At 46.2% G+C, this 14,114-nt stretch overlaps 1 protein-coding gene across 1 annotated transcript in view; it reads left to right on the forward strand.

The window, feature by feature from the left end:
- The window catches only part of CHRNB3 (cholinergic receptor nicotinic beta 3 subunit), a 35,915-nt gene that overhangs the window by 3,125 nt on the left and 18,676 nt on the right, over positions 1 to 14,114 (forward strand). Inside the window, exons 2-3 of the mRNA XM_017849116.1 lie at positions 9,920 to 10,071; positions 11,593 to 11,637. Of these exons, the coding sequence (XP_017704605.1) occupies positions 9,920 to 10,071; positions 11,593 to 11,637 (197 nt within the window). The remainder of the gene's footprint in view (positions 1 to 9,919; positions 10,072 to 11,592; positions 11,638 to 14,114) is intronic.

A 14,114-nucleotide genomic window follows, 5' to 3' on the forward strand; every position in this document is an offset into this window, starting at 1 on the left:
TTTTGGACAACATGGCAATAGTGGAAGGAAAAACCAAAACATACCAAAAGGTGTCAAAGCAAAAAAGTCCACATTTCCCAATCGTCTTTGCTGAGATTTGAAATTCTTCAGTAATTTCTTTTTTTTTTTTTGAGACAGAGTCTTGCTCTGTCACCCAGGCTGGAGTGCAGTGGTGCCATCTCGGCTCACTGCAAGCTCTGCCTCCCAGGTTCACACCATTCTCCTGCCTCAGCCTCCTGGGTAGCTGGGACTATAGGCTCCCGCCACCACACCAGGCTAATTTTTTTGTATTTTTAGTAGAGACGGGGTTTCACCGTGTTAGTCGGGATGGTCTCAATCTCCTGACCTCGTGATCCGCCCGCCTCGGTCTCCTAAAGTGCTGGAATTACAGGCATGAGCCACTGCGACCAGCCTTGTTTTTGTTTTGTTTTGTTTTGTTTTGTTTTGTTTTGTTTTGTTTTGTTTTGTTTTGTTTTTTGAGATGGAATCTTGCTCTGTCATCCAGGCTGGAGTGTGGTGGCGATCTCGGCTCACTGCAACTTTTGCCTCCTGGATTGAAGGGATTCTCCTGCCTCAGCCTCCTGAGTAGCTGAGATTACAGGTGCCCACCACCACACTCAGCTAATTTTTTTTAATTTTTAGTAGAGAAGGGGTTTCACCATGTTGGCCAGGCTGGTCTCAAACTCCTGACCTTAGCTGATCCACCCGCCTCGGACTCCCAAAGTGCTGGGATTACAGGCGTGAGCCACCGCGCCCAGCCCAATTATTTCTTTTCTGTCCTGGCTGAGGATAAAACAAATGGCATTATCAGTAAAACCATAAATAATCCTGAAGATTTTTATGAAATCCTGTTCGTAAAATTATGAACAGGTGCTGATGGATCTAGAAATACTCACAGATCTGAGATTTATAAGAGGTTATTGGATTTAGTATAGATCTGTGAGAGAGAAAAGTTTTATCTATTAAGTCTTATCAGTTGTTTGTACCTCAGTGTGTGTTTGTCAAATTTTGTTAAAAGTGGATGTTGATATGGTGGAGGGAAGAGAGCAGGGGCATCTGAGAGACTGAGGAAAGGAAATAGAATCAAGAATAAAGACACTGGTCGGGTGTGACGAGGCCAAGGCGTGCAGAATGTGAAGTCAGGAGATCGAGACCATCCTGGCCAACGTGGTGAAACCCCGTCTCTACCAAAAACACAAAAATCAGCTGGGTGTGGTGGCACATGCCTGTAATCCCAGCTACTTGGGAGGCTGAGGCAGGAGAATTGTTTGAATCAGGGAGTCGGAGGTTGCAGTGAGCCGAGATCACACCACTGCACTCCAGCCTGGCAACAGAGCAAGATTCTGTCCAAAACAAACAAACAAAAAGAGGCCAAGGGTGCTGCAACGGTTCACGTCTGTAATCCAACATTTTGCGAGGCCAAAGCAGGAGGATTACTTGAGCCCAGGAGCTCAAGACCAGTCTGGACAACATAGTGAGAGACATCCGTCTCTACAAAAAATTTAAAAATTAGCCAGGCATGGTGGTGTGTTCCTGTAGTCCCAGCTACTAGGGAGGCTAAGGCAGGAGGGTCACATGAGCCCAGGAGGTTGAGGCTGCAGTGAGCCATGATCATGCCACTGCACTCCAGCTTGGGCAACAGAGCAAGGCCTTGTCTCTACTAAAAAATAAAAAGAATAAAGAGACTAGGTCAGGTCTTCAATTCCAAAGGAAAATTTCTTTGTCTTAAGGTATTACTAGGCACCTCATCAATACCTTTCATGATTTCATTCAGTGGGGCTGAGAGAGCCCCAGCCCCCTCATAGAAGTGTCTCTCCAGTCCCCTGGTAGCTGTGTTACTTTTACCTGATTGCTCTGTCTATTGAGATAAACAGCAGCTGTGAGTGAAGGGCTGCTCCCCAGTCATGGGCACATCTTAAACTCTGGCTGTCTTTTGTATCTTGAAAACAGCAAATATCTGGGGTTAATAGGCCACATTTTGTCGATGTTTCTTAGACACAAAGACTCTAAAAGCCCAGAAGGTGTGAGCTGTTGGAGGCCTCAGCCATCACCCATTCCCTTTTCTTATTGGGAGATGTTAAATGCTTGGAATCAGCACCAGAACCCATGGTCTCTAAATCTGAGTCCAGTGCTTCTCAATGTTAAATAAATATTTGTTGGATTCTCATCCTAATGAGTCATGACTTAGGCAAGGGAATCAGCCTTCTCAGCCAACAGCAGCATACTCTCCCAGTGTCTGTCCCAGCCTGAGCTTGGTGCACAGGAGATGACCAGCATCAGGCCAAGTGCGCTCCATCCCTGTCTCTGCCTCCGAACTGAAGCCTTCACACTCGCTCTCTGGCTCTCCATCTTCCTTCTTCTGCCCATGGAGTTGTCTGTCTGGCCCCAAAGGAAATATACACATTTATTTAAAATAGAAGTAAACATTTATTTATTTATTTATTTATTTATTTATTTATTTATTTATTTATCAGAGCCTCACTGCACCACTCAGGCTGGTCTCAAACTCCTGGCCTCAAGCAATCCTCCTGCCTCAGACTCCCAAGTAACTGGGATTTACAGGTGTGAACCACCACACCCAGCCCCCCAGGAAATACTTTGACGAAGAAAAATGAGACAAAGATTAAGCAAGGAAGCCAGGCGCCATGGCTCATGCCTGTAATCCCAGCACTTTCGGAGGCCAAGGTGGGCAGATAACCTTTGGTCAGGAGTTTGCAACTAGCCTGGCCAACATGGGGAAACCCTGTCTCTACTAAAAATACAAAAATTAGCCAGGTGTGGTGGCAGGCACCTGTAATCTCAGCTACTTGGGAGGCTGAGGCAGGACAATCGCTTGAGCCCAGGAGGCGGAGTTTGCAGTGAACCGACGTCACGCCACTGCACTCCAGCCTGGGCGAAAGGAGCAAGACTCCGTTAAAATAAATAAATAAATAAAATAAGCAAGGAAAAGCAGGAGAGGAGAGAAAAAGGAAGAATAGGGGCTTAGAGAAGTAGCAAAATTCCTTTTTTACCAAGAGAGGTGGTGTAAAGTTTAACAGGCAGCGAATACTCTCTGAAGCCGTGTTGTTGGACTAAGTGTGTGTGTTTGGGGCTGGGGGGAGACAGACTCAAAGCAAGAAAATGTTGGGTGCACACGGCCATATGTGAGGCAGGAATGTGCCCTCGCGGAAGAGCATGGGACATCCTCCACCAAGGGGCACAACCAGAGTAGTGCCCACTGGGGAGGCCCTGGGTGAAGGCCTCTGTGCCTGGCACCGACTACAGCAGAGGGAGTCTCAAGTGTGTGACATAACCTGTCACCAAGGCTTAGAGTCTCCCTACAGCCAAACAAATGCTGTTTGTGATGTGATTTTAGAATATACACCATGGAATACTATGCAGCCATAAAAAAGGATGAGTTCATGTCCTTTGCAGGGACATGGATGCAGCTGGAAACCATCATTCTGAGCAAACTATCACAAGGACAGAAAATCAAACACCGCATGTCCTCACTCATAGGTGGGAATTGAACAATGAGAACACTTGGACACAGGGCAGAGAACATCACACACAGGGGCCTGTCATGGCCAGGGGTGGGGTAGGGGGAGGACAGCATTAGGAGACATACCTAATGTAAAGGACAAGTTAATGGGTGCAGCAAACCAACATGGTACATGTATACCTATGTAACAAACCTGCATGTTGTGCACATGTACCCTAGAACTTAAAGTATAAAATAAAATAAAATAAAAATATCATTCAGCCGGGCATGATAGCTCACGCACGTAATCCCAGCACTTTGAGAGGCCGAGGCGGGCAGATCACGAGGTCAGGAGATCGAGACCATCCTGGCCAACATGTTGAAACCCTGTCTCTACTAAAAATACAAAAATTAGCTGGGCATGGTGGCATGTGCCTGTAATCCCAGCTACTTGGGAGGCTGGGGAAGGAGAATCACTTGAACCTGGGAAGCAGAGGTTGCAGTGAGCCAAGATTGCGCCACTGCACTCTAGCCTGGCAAGAGTGAGACTCCGTCTCAAAAAAATAAAAATAATATAATTCTTCCAGGTAGTAGGTTGCTCTAAATAACAGTAAAGGATTCTGAAAAATACAATGCTAACAGCAAAACATCAAAAATAGCAATAACAGCAAATACACATTTATCGAATTGAATTTTTGGAATAAGAGAAGATGGCTGGCCTGGCCACCAGAAGACCACGCAGGCCACCATCAGCTGGATGACCCTGGGCAAGGCTCCTCTCAATGCCCCAGTATCTTCACCTGTAAAACGAGGGGCTAGAGTGATCCTGGAGGTCCTTCTTTGCTTTATTGTCTTAACTTCATTATCAGTTCACTTTTCCTTCCTCTTTCATTGTGGCTGAAATTGGGTCCAAGCTTCTCTAAGAAATGCATCCATGTCCAAGAGTGGTGGCTCATGCCTGTAATCCCAGCACTTTGGGAGGCTGAGGCGGGCAGATCACTTGAGGTCAGGAGTTCGAGACCAGCCTGACCAATGTAGCGAAACCCTGTCTCTACTAAAGATACAAAAATTAGCCGGACATGTTGGTGCAATCCCAGCTACTCAGGAGGCTGAGGCACGAGAATCGCTTGAACCCAGGGTGAGCCAAGATCATGCCACTGCCCTTCAGCCAGGGTGATAGAGCAAGACTTCACCTAAAAATATATATATATATATGTGCATCCACAATGGAGGACACTCATCTTCTGAGAAAAAATTCTTGGTTTCTCAATGGATTACTGAAATGAATCTTAGAATATTGTGATTAATCTTAAATATAAGTTATTTTGCAAAAATTTGGTCTATGCACAACTTTCCAGGAATCCTTTTATTTCATAATACAAAGACCACTTGTCCTGGAAACCTTGAGCGTATCTGTGATTTTACATCTTCAGGAGCAGTGAGCCAGGCTGGCTCTGCCTCATTCCCCTGGGTCACAGAAAGCACCATTATGGCCTTTTGTTCATGTGTTCATTTGTTCATTCAAACATCATCAAATATTTATGGAGGCCCTGGTCTCAAAGGATCAACTGTGAGAAGCACTTGGTATTTCTTATAATGTTCTATTTCACAAGAAGGACAAACCAGAAACATTTCCAGGCTTGTCCTCTAAGTCTGCTTCAATAATGCCAATGACTTCAGCTTCTATTTTGGAAAGATTCAGAAATTTCAGGATATTAGGCAGAGATCATTTAATCTTTGAGTTTTTTTGTTAGGGGGATAAAGTCTGTTTTGGTCAGAACAGATTTGCATTAGTCAGGCTGCCATTACAAAATACCATAGACTGATTAAAAACGGACATTTATTTTCTCATAATTCTGGAGGCTGGAAGTCTATGATCATGCACTAAAAAGTCAGTTTCTGGTGAGGGCTCTCTTCCTGGCTTGCAGAAGGCTGCCTTCTTGCTGTGTCCTCACATGGTTTGTCCTCTGGGCCTCCTTATGGGCTCTGTCTTTAAATACAGTCACATTGGGGGTTAGGGCTTTAACATTTGATTTTTGAGGGATGTAAACATTCAGTCCCTAACAGCCAGTATGATTCATGCTTTTTATTAATTCAGACAGAAAGTGTGCCTTCTGACAGTGGTAACACAGGTGGAGATGCATGCTGTGCCTGAAAGAGCAGAGCTGCTCGCTGCCCCTGGATCTTGATGAAGAGCAGGATTCCTATATCTTCACAGAGGGCACAGCTGCCTAAGTGCAAATGCTAAGCATTTCAGGTCGGAATTCTAGATTTCCCCTCCCAACGTGCAACTCCATCTCCTTTCAGAATGACTGGACAATTTTCCTTTTGGGAAAGGAAGTTCACGGTTACAGTCCCTGCTCATCTTCTGGAACCCTCTCTCTTATGTGTCTGAAATTATCCCAGCTCACGGTTGTCTGAGCTAATGGGGTGTGTGTGTGTGTGTGTGTGTGTGTGCGCGTGCATGTGTTGGTTCAGGCATCATTTGGTTGTTCTCAGCCTCCCTGGAGTGCCTCCACCCATTGTCTTCAGTAATTTGTGCTAATTTGGCTGATCTGGGACTCAGGGACTCTGCAGGAATTTCAGCACTCCAGCGCCTCAGCAGCTAGTCACATGGTGCAAGCAGCCATCAGGGCTGTGTTCAGATGCCTGTCAGTGGCTACAGTGGTTTAACCAAATAGGAGATTGCTTTTCTCGCATACCAAGAAATTTGGAGGCCAATAGTACAGGGCTATCAGAAACCCAGGTTCTGTGTATCACTCTGCCCTCCTATGTGTGTAGCTTTCGTCAGGTTTGCAAGACAGCTGAGTGGCCAAATCTCCAGTTCCAGATAAAAAGAAGGAAGCAGACATGTCAGATCAAGTCCATCCTTTTTAACAACCTTTCCTATAACCACCCCAATCCCAACAGCTTCTGTTTGTATCTAGTTGGCTACATGTGCCGTAGGTCATTCCCAGATGCAAGGAAGCCTGGAGCTGAGCTTTTTAAGCTGGCACCATGCAACCCTGAATAAATTTAGCATCTGTTGCCAAGGAAAAGGGGGGAATGGCTGTTGGGCAGGGAACTGGCAGTGTCTGCCACAGTGCTGCTGTGGTTTGAATGTGTTCCCCAAAGTTCATGTGCTGGAAATTTGACCCCCAACACAGTAGTGTTGGGAGGTGGGGCCTAATGGCAGGTATTTGGGTCATGGGGGCACCACCCTCATGAGTGGATTTATGCCATTATCATGGGAGGGGTTGGCCCCCTCTTGTCTTTCTAACTCCCTCTTTGCCTTTCCATCATGTTTGATGCAGCAAGAAGGCCCTCACCAGAGGCTGGTCACATGATCTTGAACTTCCCAGTCTCTAGAACCATAAGCCAGTAAATTTCTGTTCATTATAAATTCCTCAGGTTGTGGTATTCTGTTGTAGCCGCACAAAACAGGTGAAGACAAGTGCCTTTCAAACAATATTCTCTGCCTTAGAGGATGGGGCTGCCTGACCTGGGAATAGATGGAGGAGGACAGCTGTGTCCTCACTGCTTCCGTCTTCTCTTGAGCAATTCACCTCTGGTCCCAACTCTCCAGATGCCCCTCAGTAAAACAAAGGCCACAAAGCTGACTGCATCATTGCTCAAGTGTTTGTCCACTCAGCAGTCATTAGCTCAGCAGCTGCTGGGTGATAGTCACTATTCTAGGAGCTGGGAATATAGGACTGAGGAAGACAATCCCCAACTTCCTGGAGCTGGCATCATCTAGGGAGGGGAGACAACAATAAACAGATAAATGTGATATGATTAGGTTCTCTACTGGAAGATAAAGTACCCTAAAAGGATAGAGAGGAGAGGGATTTTTAAATAGTGTAACCTGAAATGACTTACTCAAGGAAATGACATTTGAGCAAAGACTGGACAAGTGAAGGAATGGCTGTGGACTCTCCGGATAAGGGTAAGAACTTTCCCCATGCAGATGCATTCTAGCTTGTTCTGGGAATCGCAGATTGCCCCGAGGACTGGGGAGGAGGATGCGGGCAGTGTGGTTGAGGGGTGCACAGTCAGGGCCACATGGGGTCAGGGAGACTGTGGTGGAACTTAGGATGTTTCTTTCTGAGTGTGATGGGAAACCATCTGGAGCGCTTAGCAGGGACTGACATAATCCTCTCTAGGTGCTGTGTGGCGAATGGACTGTAGAAAGGTCAGGAGTAGAAACAATTAGGAAGCAGTGCAGGAGCCCGAGAGAGAGAGCATCTGTGCTCTCAGCGTGGCTCTGGTGGAGATGGTGGGGAACAATCAGGGCTGGGATGTATTCTGAAGACCATTAAGACCCGATGTGGGGTGGGAGAAAAAGAGAGGAGTCAAAGATGACTTCAAGAATGTCTCCCTGAGCAAATACACAACTTGCCCCCTAGAGGCTGTGGGGAATTCCCTCTGTTCTCTCCCTGTACATTTCCAGGAAGGTTTCCTGGCTCTTTACAGATTGACACCCTGGTGGCTGCCCAGCTGGCTGCTCCCAGTGCTGCTCTTGGTACTAATAGTAATCAACAGATCAGTTTTTGTTCATTAAAAAAATTTTTCTTGAGACAGTGTCTTGCTGTGTCACCCAGGCTGGAGTGCAGTGGTGCAACCACCACTCACTGCAGCCTTGACTTCCAGGACTCAAGCCATCCTCACGCTCCAGCCTCCCAAGTAGCTGGGACTATAGGGGTGCACCACCATGCCCAGCTAATTTTTTCATTTTTGTAAGACAGGGTCTTCCTATGTTGCCTAGGCTGCTCTCCAACTCCTGGGCTCAAATGATCCTCCCACCTCAGCCTCCCAAAGTGCTAGGATTACAGGTATGAGCCACCGTGCCTGGCCCACAGTTTTTAAATAAATAAGCATAAATGTAAGGTTGCATCTCTATCACTCATTTGCATTTATGTGGAGGAAAACAGGGCTGGGTACCCTCGGAGCACACAGCCCACCTCACCCACACCTCTGAGGTGCTGGGACAGAGGCACCTCGAATTGCTCCTCTCTTAGGAAAGTGCCTACAGAAGCCTCCTGCAAACAGGGGGTAGGTACACTTTTACTTTTCTTCCTAAAAGAATCCCTGGACTTTGATTGGGCAAACCTGGAGGGTACGTCTCTCATGAGATCATTACCCAGCATATGGGTGTCTCAGTGGGAAAGAAAAAGGTTTTCTATGGTCAGGACATGGTGCAGAATGAGTTGCTGTAGCATATTAATTGGGTGCTGAACAGGCAAGGAGGGGCAATTTAAAACTCCCATGCTGATCAGTAATGGGATTGCACCTGTGAATGGCCACTGCACTCTAGGCTGGGCAACATAGTGAGACCCCATCTTTTTTTAAAAAAAGTAGGGGGCTTGCTTGTTTTAAATGTGACAGCACTGCACTGTAAGGAAATAAAACTTTATTTTGGGACTGCATTCCTAAGCCATTTCCCCAACTGGAGGGTTACAGTTTAACACTGGGTGTTTCTGAGATTCTCACACAGTGAGGCAGAGTGTGACATCCTGGCTGCTGACCAAGGAAGGACTTTGTAAGGAAAGACTTCCTTGGGAAAAAGACAAGAGGACCGTGAGGGGCACACGGCTGGTGTTCAGTGACCCCATGCCGACTCTGACACCTACCAACAGACATAAAATGAACACCCACTATGGGCCAGGCACTGTTCTAGGTGCTGGGTAAACACGATCAAATACAATGCCCACTGCGCCCATCGTCAGGGCTCCAGAGGAAGACAGGTGTGACAAATAAGAGACTTCCAAAGGGAAATGCTGGAGGCTCAGGGACGGAGAACAGCTCATGGGCAGGGCCCATGTCTGTGAAGGGGGACCATTGCAGATGGGACCAGAGGTGGGGGTCGGGGTGGCTGCAGATGGAGCTTCTGGGACCCGGGTGTTGACCCCATGATGGGAAAATCTCATGAGAGCGGAACTCTGGGTAAAATGTGGATTCTGGGCCGGGTGCGGTGGCTCATGCCTATAATCTCAGCACTTTGGGAGGCTAAGGCGGGCGGATCACGAGGTCAGGCGATCCAGACCATCCTGGCTAACACGATGAAACCCCGTCTCTACTAAAAATACAAAACATTAGCTGGGCATGGTGGTGGGCGCCTGTAGTCCCAGCTACTCGGGAGGTTGAGGCAAGAGAATGGCGTGAACCCTGGAGGTGGAGCTTGCAGTGAGCAGAGATCGCACCACTGCACTCCAGCCTGGGCGACAGAGCGAGACTCCATCTCAAAAAAAATTTCACCGAAAAAAAAAATGTGGATTCTGTTTTCAGCTGTGTGTGTTTGCAGGGAGGTGGGAGTGGGCGTGGAGACTCTTGCATGCTCCAAGTTGCCTTTCAGGAACTGGGCTGTTTAGAAACAGACACAGCCTATGGTGCAGGAGGCCAGGGCCACAGGATGCCACGGGACACTCATCCAGGCATCGTGCCCCTCCCATTTACCCATGTCTCCCCATGATTCTTTTACAGCCCCTGCAGGGTTCAGTTCAATCGCCGAAAATGAAGATGCCCTCCTCAGACATTTGTTCCAAGGTTATCAGAAATGGGTCCGCCCTGTATTACATTCTAATGACACCATAAAAGTATATTTTGGATTGAAAATATCCCAGCTCGTAGATGTGGTGAGTAATCCTTGGCACTTGGCTAAAAAGAACATGCATTCTTTAACCTGTTTATGAGTCTAAAATATATTTTTTCCCTATGTCTGACATTTTGATTTAAAAAATAATTTACTGTGAGAGAAAGTCTGCCCCCAAGAAGCCACTGAAATGACTTGAGGAAAGAACAAGAAGTTATCACGGGGTAAATTGCAGCACTGTTAGTGTGGGACCTTTTTGCTGGGGGGAGGATGTGGTTGCTAAGATAGTCATTGCCCCTGGCCTGGTTTGCTGAACACTCAGGAAGGAGGGCTGAGAACTGCAGAGAAGAGGGGCTGAGCCTGGGGCTGACGCGCTGTGATCTTGGATCCTCCGTGGCTGTGCCCTGGGCTGGTAGGGGGTCTGCAGGGAGATGGGGTGGTAACAACAGTGCCCACAGCCAGGCCCATTCTTGCTCTCCCTAGGCGGCCCCGTCACCTCTCCTGAACTCACCTATGCCTTCACATTCTAATTTTCCTTTTGAGCTTGCATTTCTGCCATGATTGTGTTCTTAGAAGAAACCAGTGAACTTTAACTCCCCAAATGCAACAAAATTGTCCTGCTATGGTCCCCAAAGCTCCAGAAGAATCCTCCTATGTTGTCCATTTTCTCCACCCAACTACACACATGTGTGCATGCTCACGTGCCCTGGCTGGCTCAATACCCCAGGATTCCTTCTAGGAAGTCATGCAAAGCCCATCTCCAATTTAGCTATTATTTCCCTCTACTTTGCCCCTTCATTATTATTATTATTACTATTATTACTGAGACAGAGACTCTGTCTTTTACCCAGGCTGGAGTGCAGTGATGTGATCTCGGCTCACTGCAACCTCCGTTTCCCGGGTTCGAGTGATTCTCCTGCCTCAGCTTCCCGAGTAGCTGGGATTACAGGCATGTGCCACCATGCTCAGCTAATTTTTGTATTTTTTGTAGAGACGGGATTTTGCCATGTTGGATAGGCTGGTCTCGATCTCCTAACCTCAGGCGATCCACCCACCTTGGCCTCCCAAAGTACTGGAATTACAGGAGTGAGCCACTGTGCCCAGCCTACTTTGTACCTTTAAAGTGCCTTCTGGGTTATGCAATTTTATATAAATATAGCCACAATGAACTGCTACTTGTTTTAGTTATTTTTCGTTTTAGGCAAAATCTGCATACCGTTTGACTATTTATATGCCATTTGACTGTTTGCATGCCATTTGACTGTTTTAAATTGAGAATCTTTTGCACTTTTAACACCTCAAAGGTAAGATTCAGATAGATTTTTCTGATCAAAACCAAACAAAAAACAGCTGGGTGTGGTGGCATGCACCTATAGCCAGCTCCTTGGGGGCTGGGGCAGGAGGATGGCTTGAGCCCCGGAGGTCGAGGGTGCAGTGAGCTATAGTGGCACTACTGCACTACAGCCTGGGCAACATCTTGAGACCCCATTTCTAAAACAACAGCAAAAATCACAACTTACTTTCACTTCAACTTACAGTATTTTTTTAATTGTCATTTTCTTAGGATGAAAAGAATCAGCTGATGACAACCAATGTGTGGCTCAAACAGGTAAATTTCGATTCAAGGATTGTGTCTGCTAACCCAGTCACTTATTTTCTATTTAGAAAGCCTCCCATCTGAAAAACATTTATTTAAGAGGGCATATCGTGTTCCTCAGGGAGATTTGTGGGAAGGGTCTATGGCTTTTATCTTCCATTGTGAGTGTTGGGGAACTGATCCTGGCAAGCCCCTGGGTGCACACTGCTGTGCGTGGTTGCTCCCAGCAGTAGAGCTGCTCGTGTGGTGGGCGGAGGTGACTCTCCCGCCATAAGGCCTGGGGATGGGCCCTGGGACCACTTAGAGAAAAGAACAAAGAGCCTCCAAGATGCACCACTTTCCCCCAGGTAGGGAACTGCAGCTAGGTAGGAAAATCAGGGCTACATCCTCCCAAGCCTCCTCTGGTCCTCTGTGGGTAGAATCTAATACCTCTTGTTGCTTCCAAGGAAGAACTGAGCCCTGAATGAGGGAATAATGGGGCTGCCCATTGTTAATTTCAAAACAGAGTGAAGCCCAAAACAAAATGATGAATACGTGTTTTCCTGACATCACTGAAAATGCATTTTGAATCGTTTTCAGCTTTCTTTTAGATAATTGTTTTAGCTTGGCTAGAGTTTATTTCCTAAACTCAGGGGAGTGTGTCCAGAGGAGTTTGTTTTAGGATTGTCAGTAAATAATTACTGTTCAAATCCCAATTTCGCATATGTTATCTACAAAGATAAAATATTGACACTTGATAGCGGGTAAGAAGTTTGGTTTATCCCAGCTACTCGGGAGGCTGAGGCAGGAGAACTGCTTGAACCCAGGGGGCAGAGGCTGCAGTGAGCCGAGATTGTGCCACTGCATTCCAGCCTGGGTGACAGAGCGAGAGCCTGTATCAAAAAAATAAATAAATAAACTTGGTTTAATTGTGTATTTTGTGTTTTTGTTTTGTTAGCTTTTTTAAAAAATTTAGTTTTGTCTTATATTTATTTACAAATTTATCTGAGACACAGTCTCATTCTGCCACCCAGGCTGTAGTGCAGTGACATGATCTCGGCTCACTGAAACCTCTGCCTCCGAGGTTCAAGTGATTCTTGTGCCTCAGCCTCCTGAGTAGCTGGGATTACAGGCGCCCAGCTAATTTTTGTGTTGTTACTAGAGACAGGGTTTCAACATGTTGGCCAGTCTGGTCTCAAACTCCTGGCCTCAAGTGATCCGCCCACCCCAGCCTCCCAAAGTGCTAGGATTACAGACTTGAGTCTCTGTATGTATTTATTTATTTTTCGATTCAGGAGTTACATGTGCAGGTTTGCTACATGGATCTCTTGTGTGATGCTGGAGTTTGGGCTTCTAGTGAACCCATCACCCAAATAGTGAACATCATACCCAACAGGCAGTTTTTCAGCTTATTCCCCTCCCTCCCTCCATCCTTCCCTCCCTCCCACGTCATCACTTTTGGAGTCCCCAGTGTGTTTTGTTCTCATCTTTGTGTCCATGCGTACCAGTTGTTTAGCTCCCACTTCCAAGCAAGAACAAGCAATATTTGATTTTCCAAAGTTTTTTGTTTGTTTGTTGTTTTTGTTTGTTTGTTTGTTTTTTGAGACAGAATCTCACTCTGTCACCCAGGCTGGAGTGCAATGGCACAATCTCGGTTCACTGCAACCTCCGCCTCCCGGGTTCAAGTGATCTTCTTGCCTCAGCGTCTCAAGTAGCTGGGACTACAGGCACATGCCACCACACCAGGCTAATTTTTGTATTTTTAGTAGAGATGAGGTTTCACCATGTTGGCCAAACTGGTCTTGAATTCCTGGCCTCAGGGGATCTGCCCACTTCGGCCTCCCAAAGTGCTGGGATTACAGGCGTGAGCCACCTCGCCAGGCCTAAATATTTAAATGAATGTCCAGATATTGCCTAATTTGCCCCATAGTTTTAAAATATTCCTGGTGGGATATCTTTCTGCTAATGCTTTATAAGGAACAATGGATACAAGAAACAGCAAGGAGCTTCCCTCAGCTTCGTTTCATGTCATCAAATTTCTCCCACCCAACAACTTTAGTGAGAATTAGAGAACTATGATGATTTTCAGTGCTTTCTACTCATCTGATTCTCTAATCAGTAGATATGTGAACAAGTTGTGAAATGGATCTGCATATTGTTTTACTTGCAAATAAAAATATCCAGAAGAAAATAATAAGCTTGGAATGTATATATAAAAATACCACTTAAACATATCTTGCTATACAACAATCTCATTCCTTGGTGACTTACCCATTTTTGCAATTCAGAGGCCGTAGACTTGGGAAGTATTTTGAGTTAATAAAGGACAAGAAGAAATCCTATATTCAAGCTTGCAGGGCAGAAAAGAACCCACACTTTCCTCTTCAGGGGAAAATAGGCTTAGAAGTTAACAAAAATCAAACAAACACGCAAACCTTTACTTCCCGCATGCCTCCTACTCCACTGCTTTTTTTTTTTTTTTTTTTTTTTTTTTTTTTTTTTTTTTTTTT

The sequence above is a fragment of the Rhinopithecus bieti genome, unplaced genomic scaffold, assembly GCF_001698545.2.
Source record: "Rhinopithecus bieti isolate Rb0 unplaced genomic scaffold, ASM169854v2 scaffold_33021, whole genome shotgun sequence".
In the NCBI taxonomy this organism is placed as follows: Eukaryota; Metazoa; Chordata; class Mammalia; order Primates; family Cercopithecidae; genus Rhinopithecus; species Rhinopithecus bieti.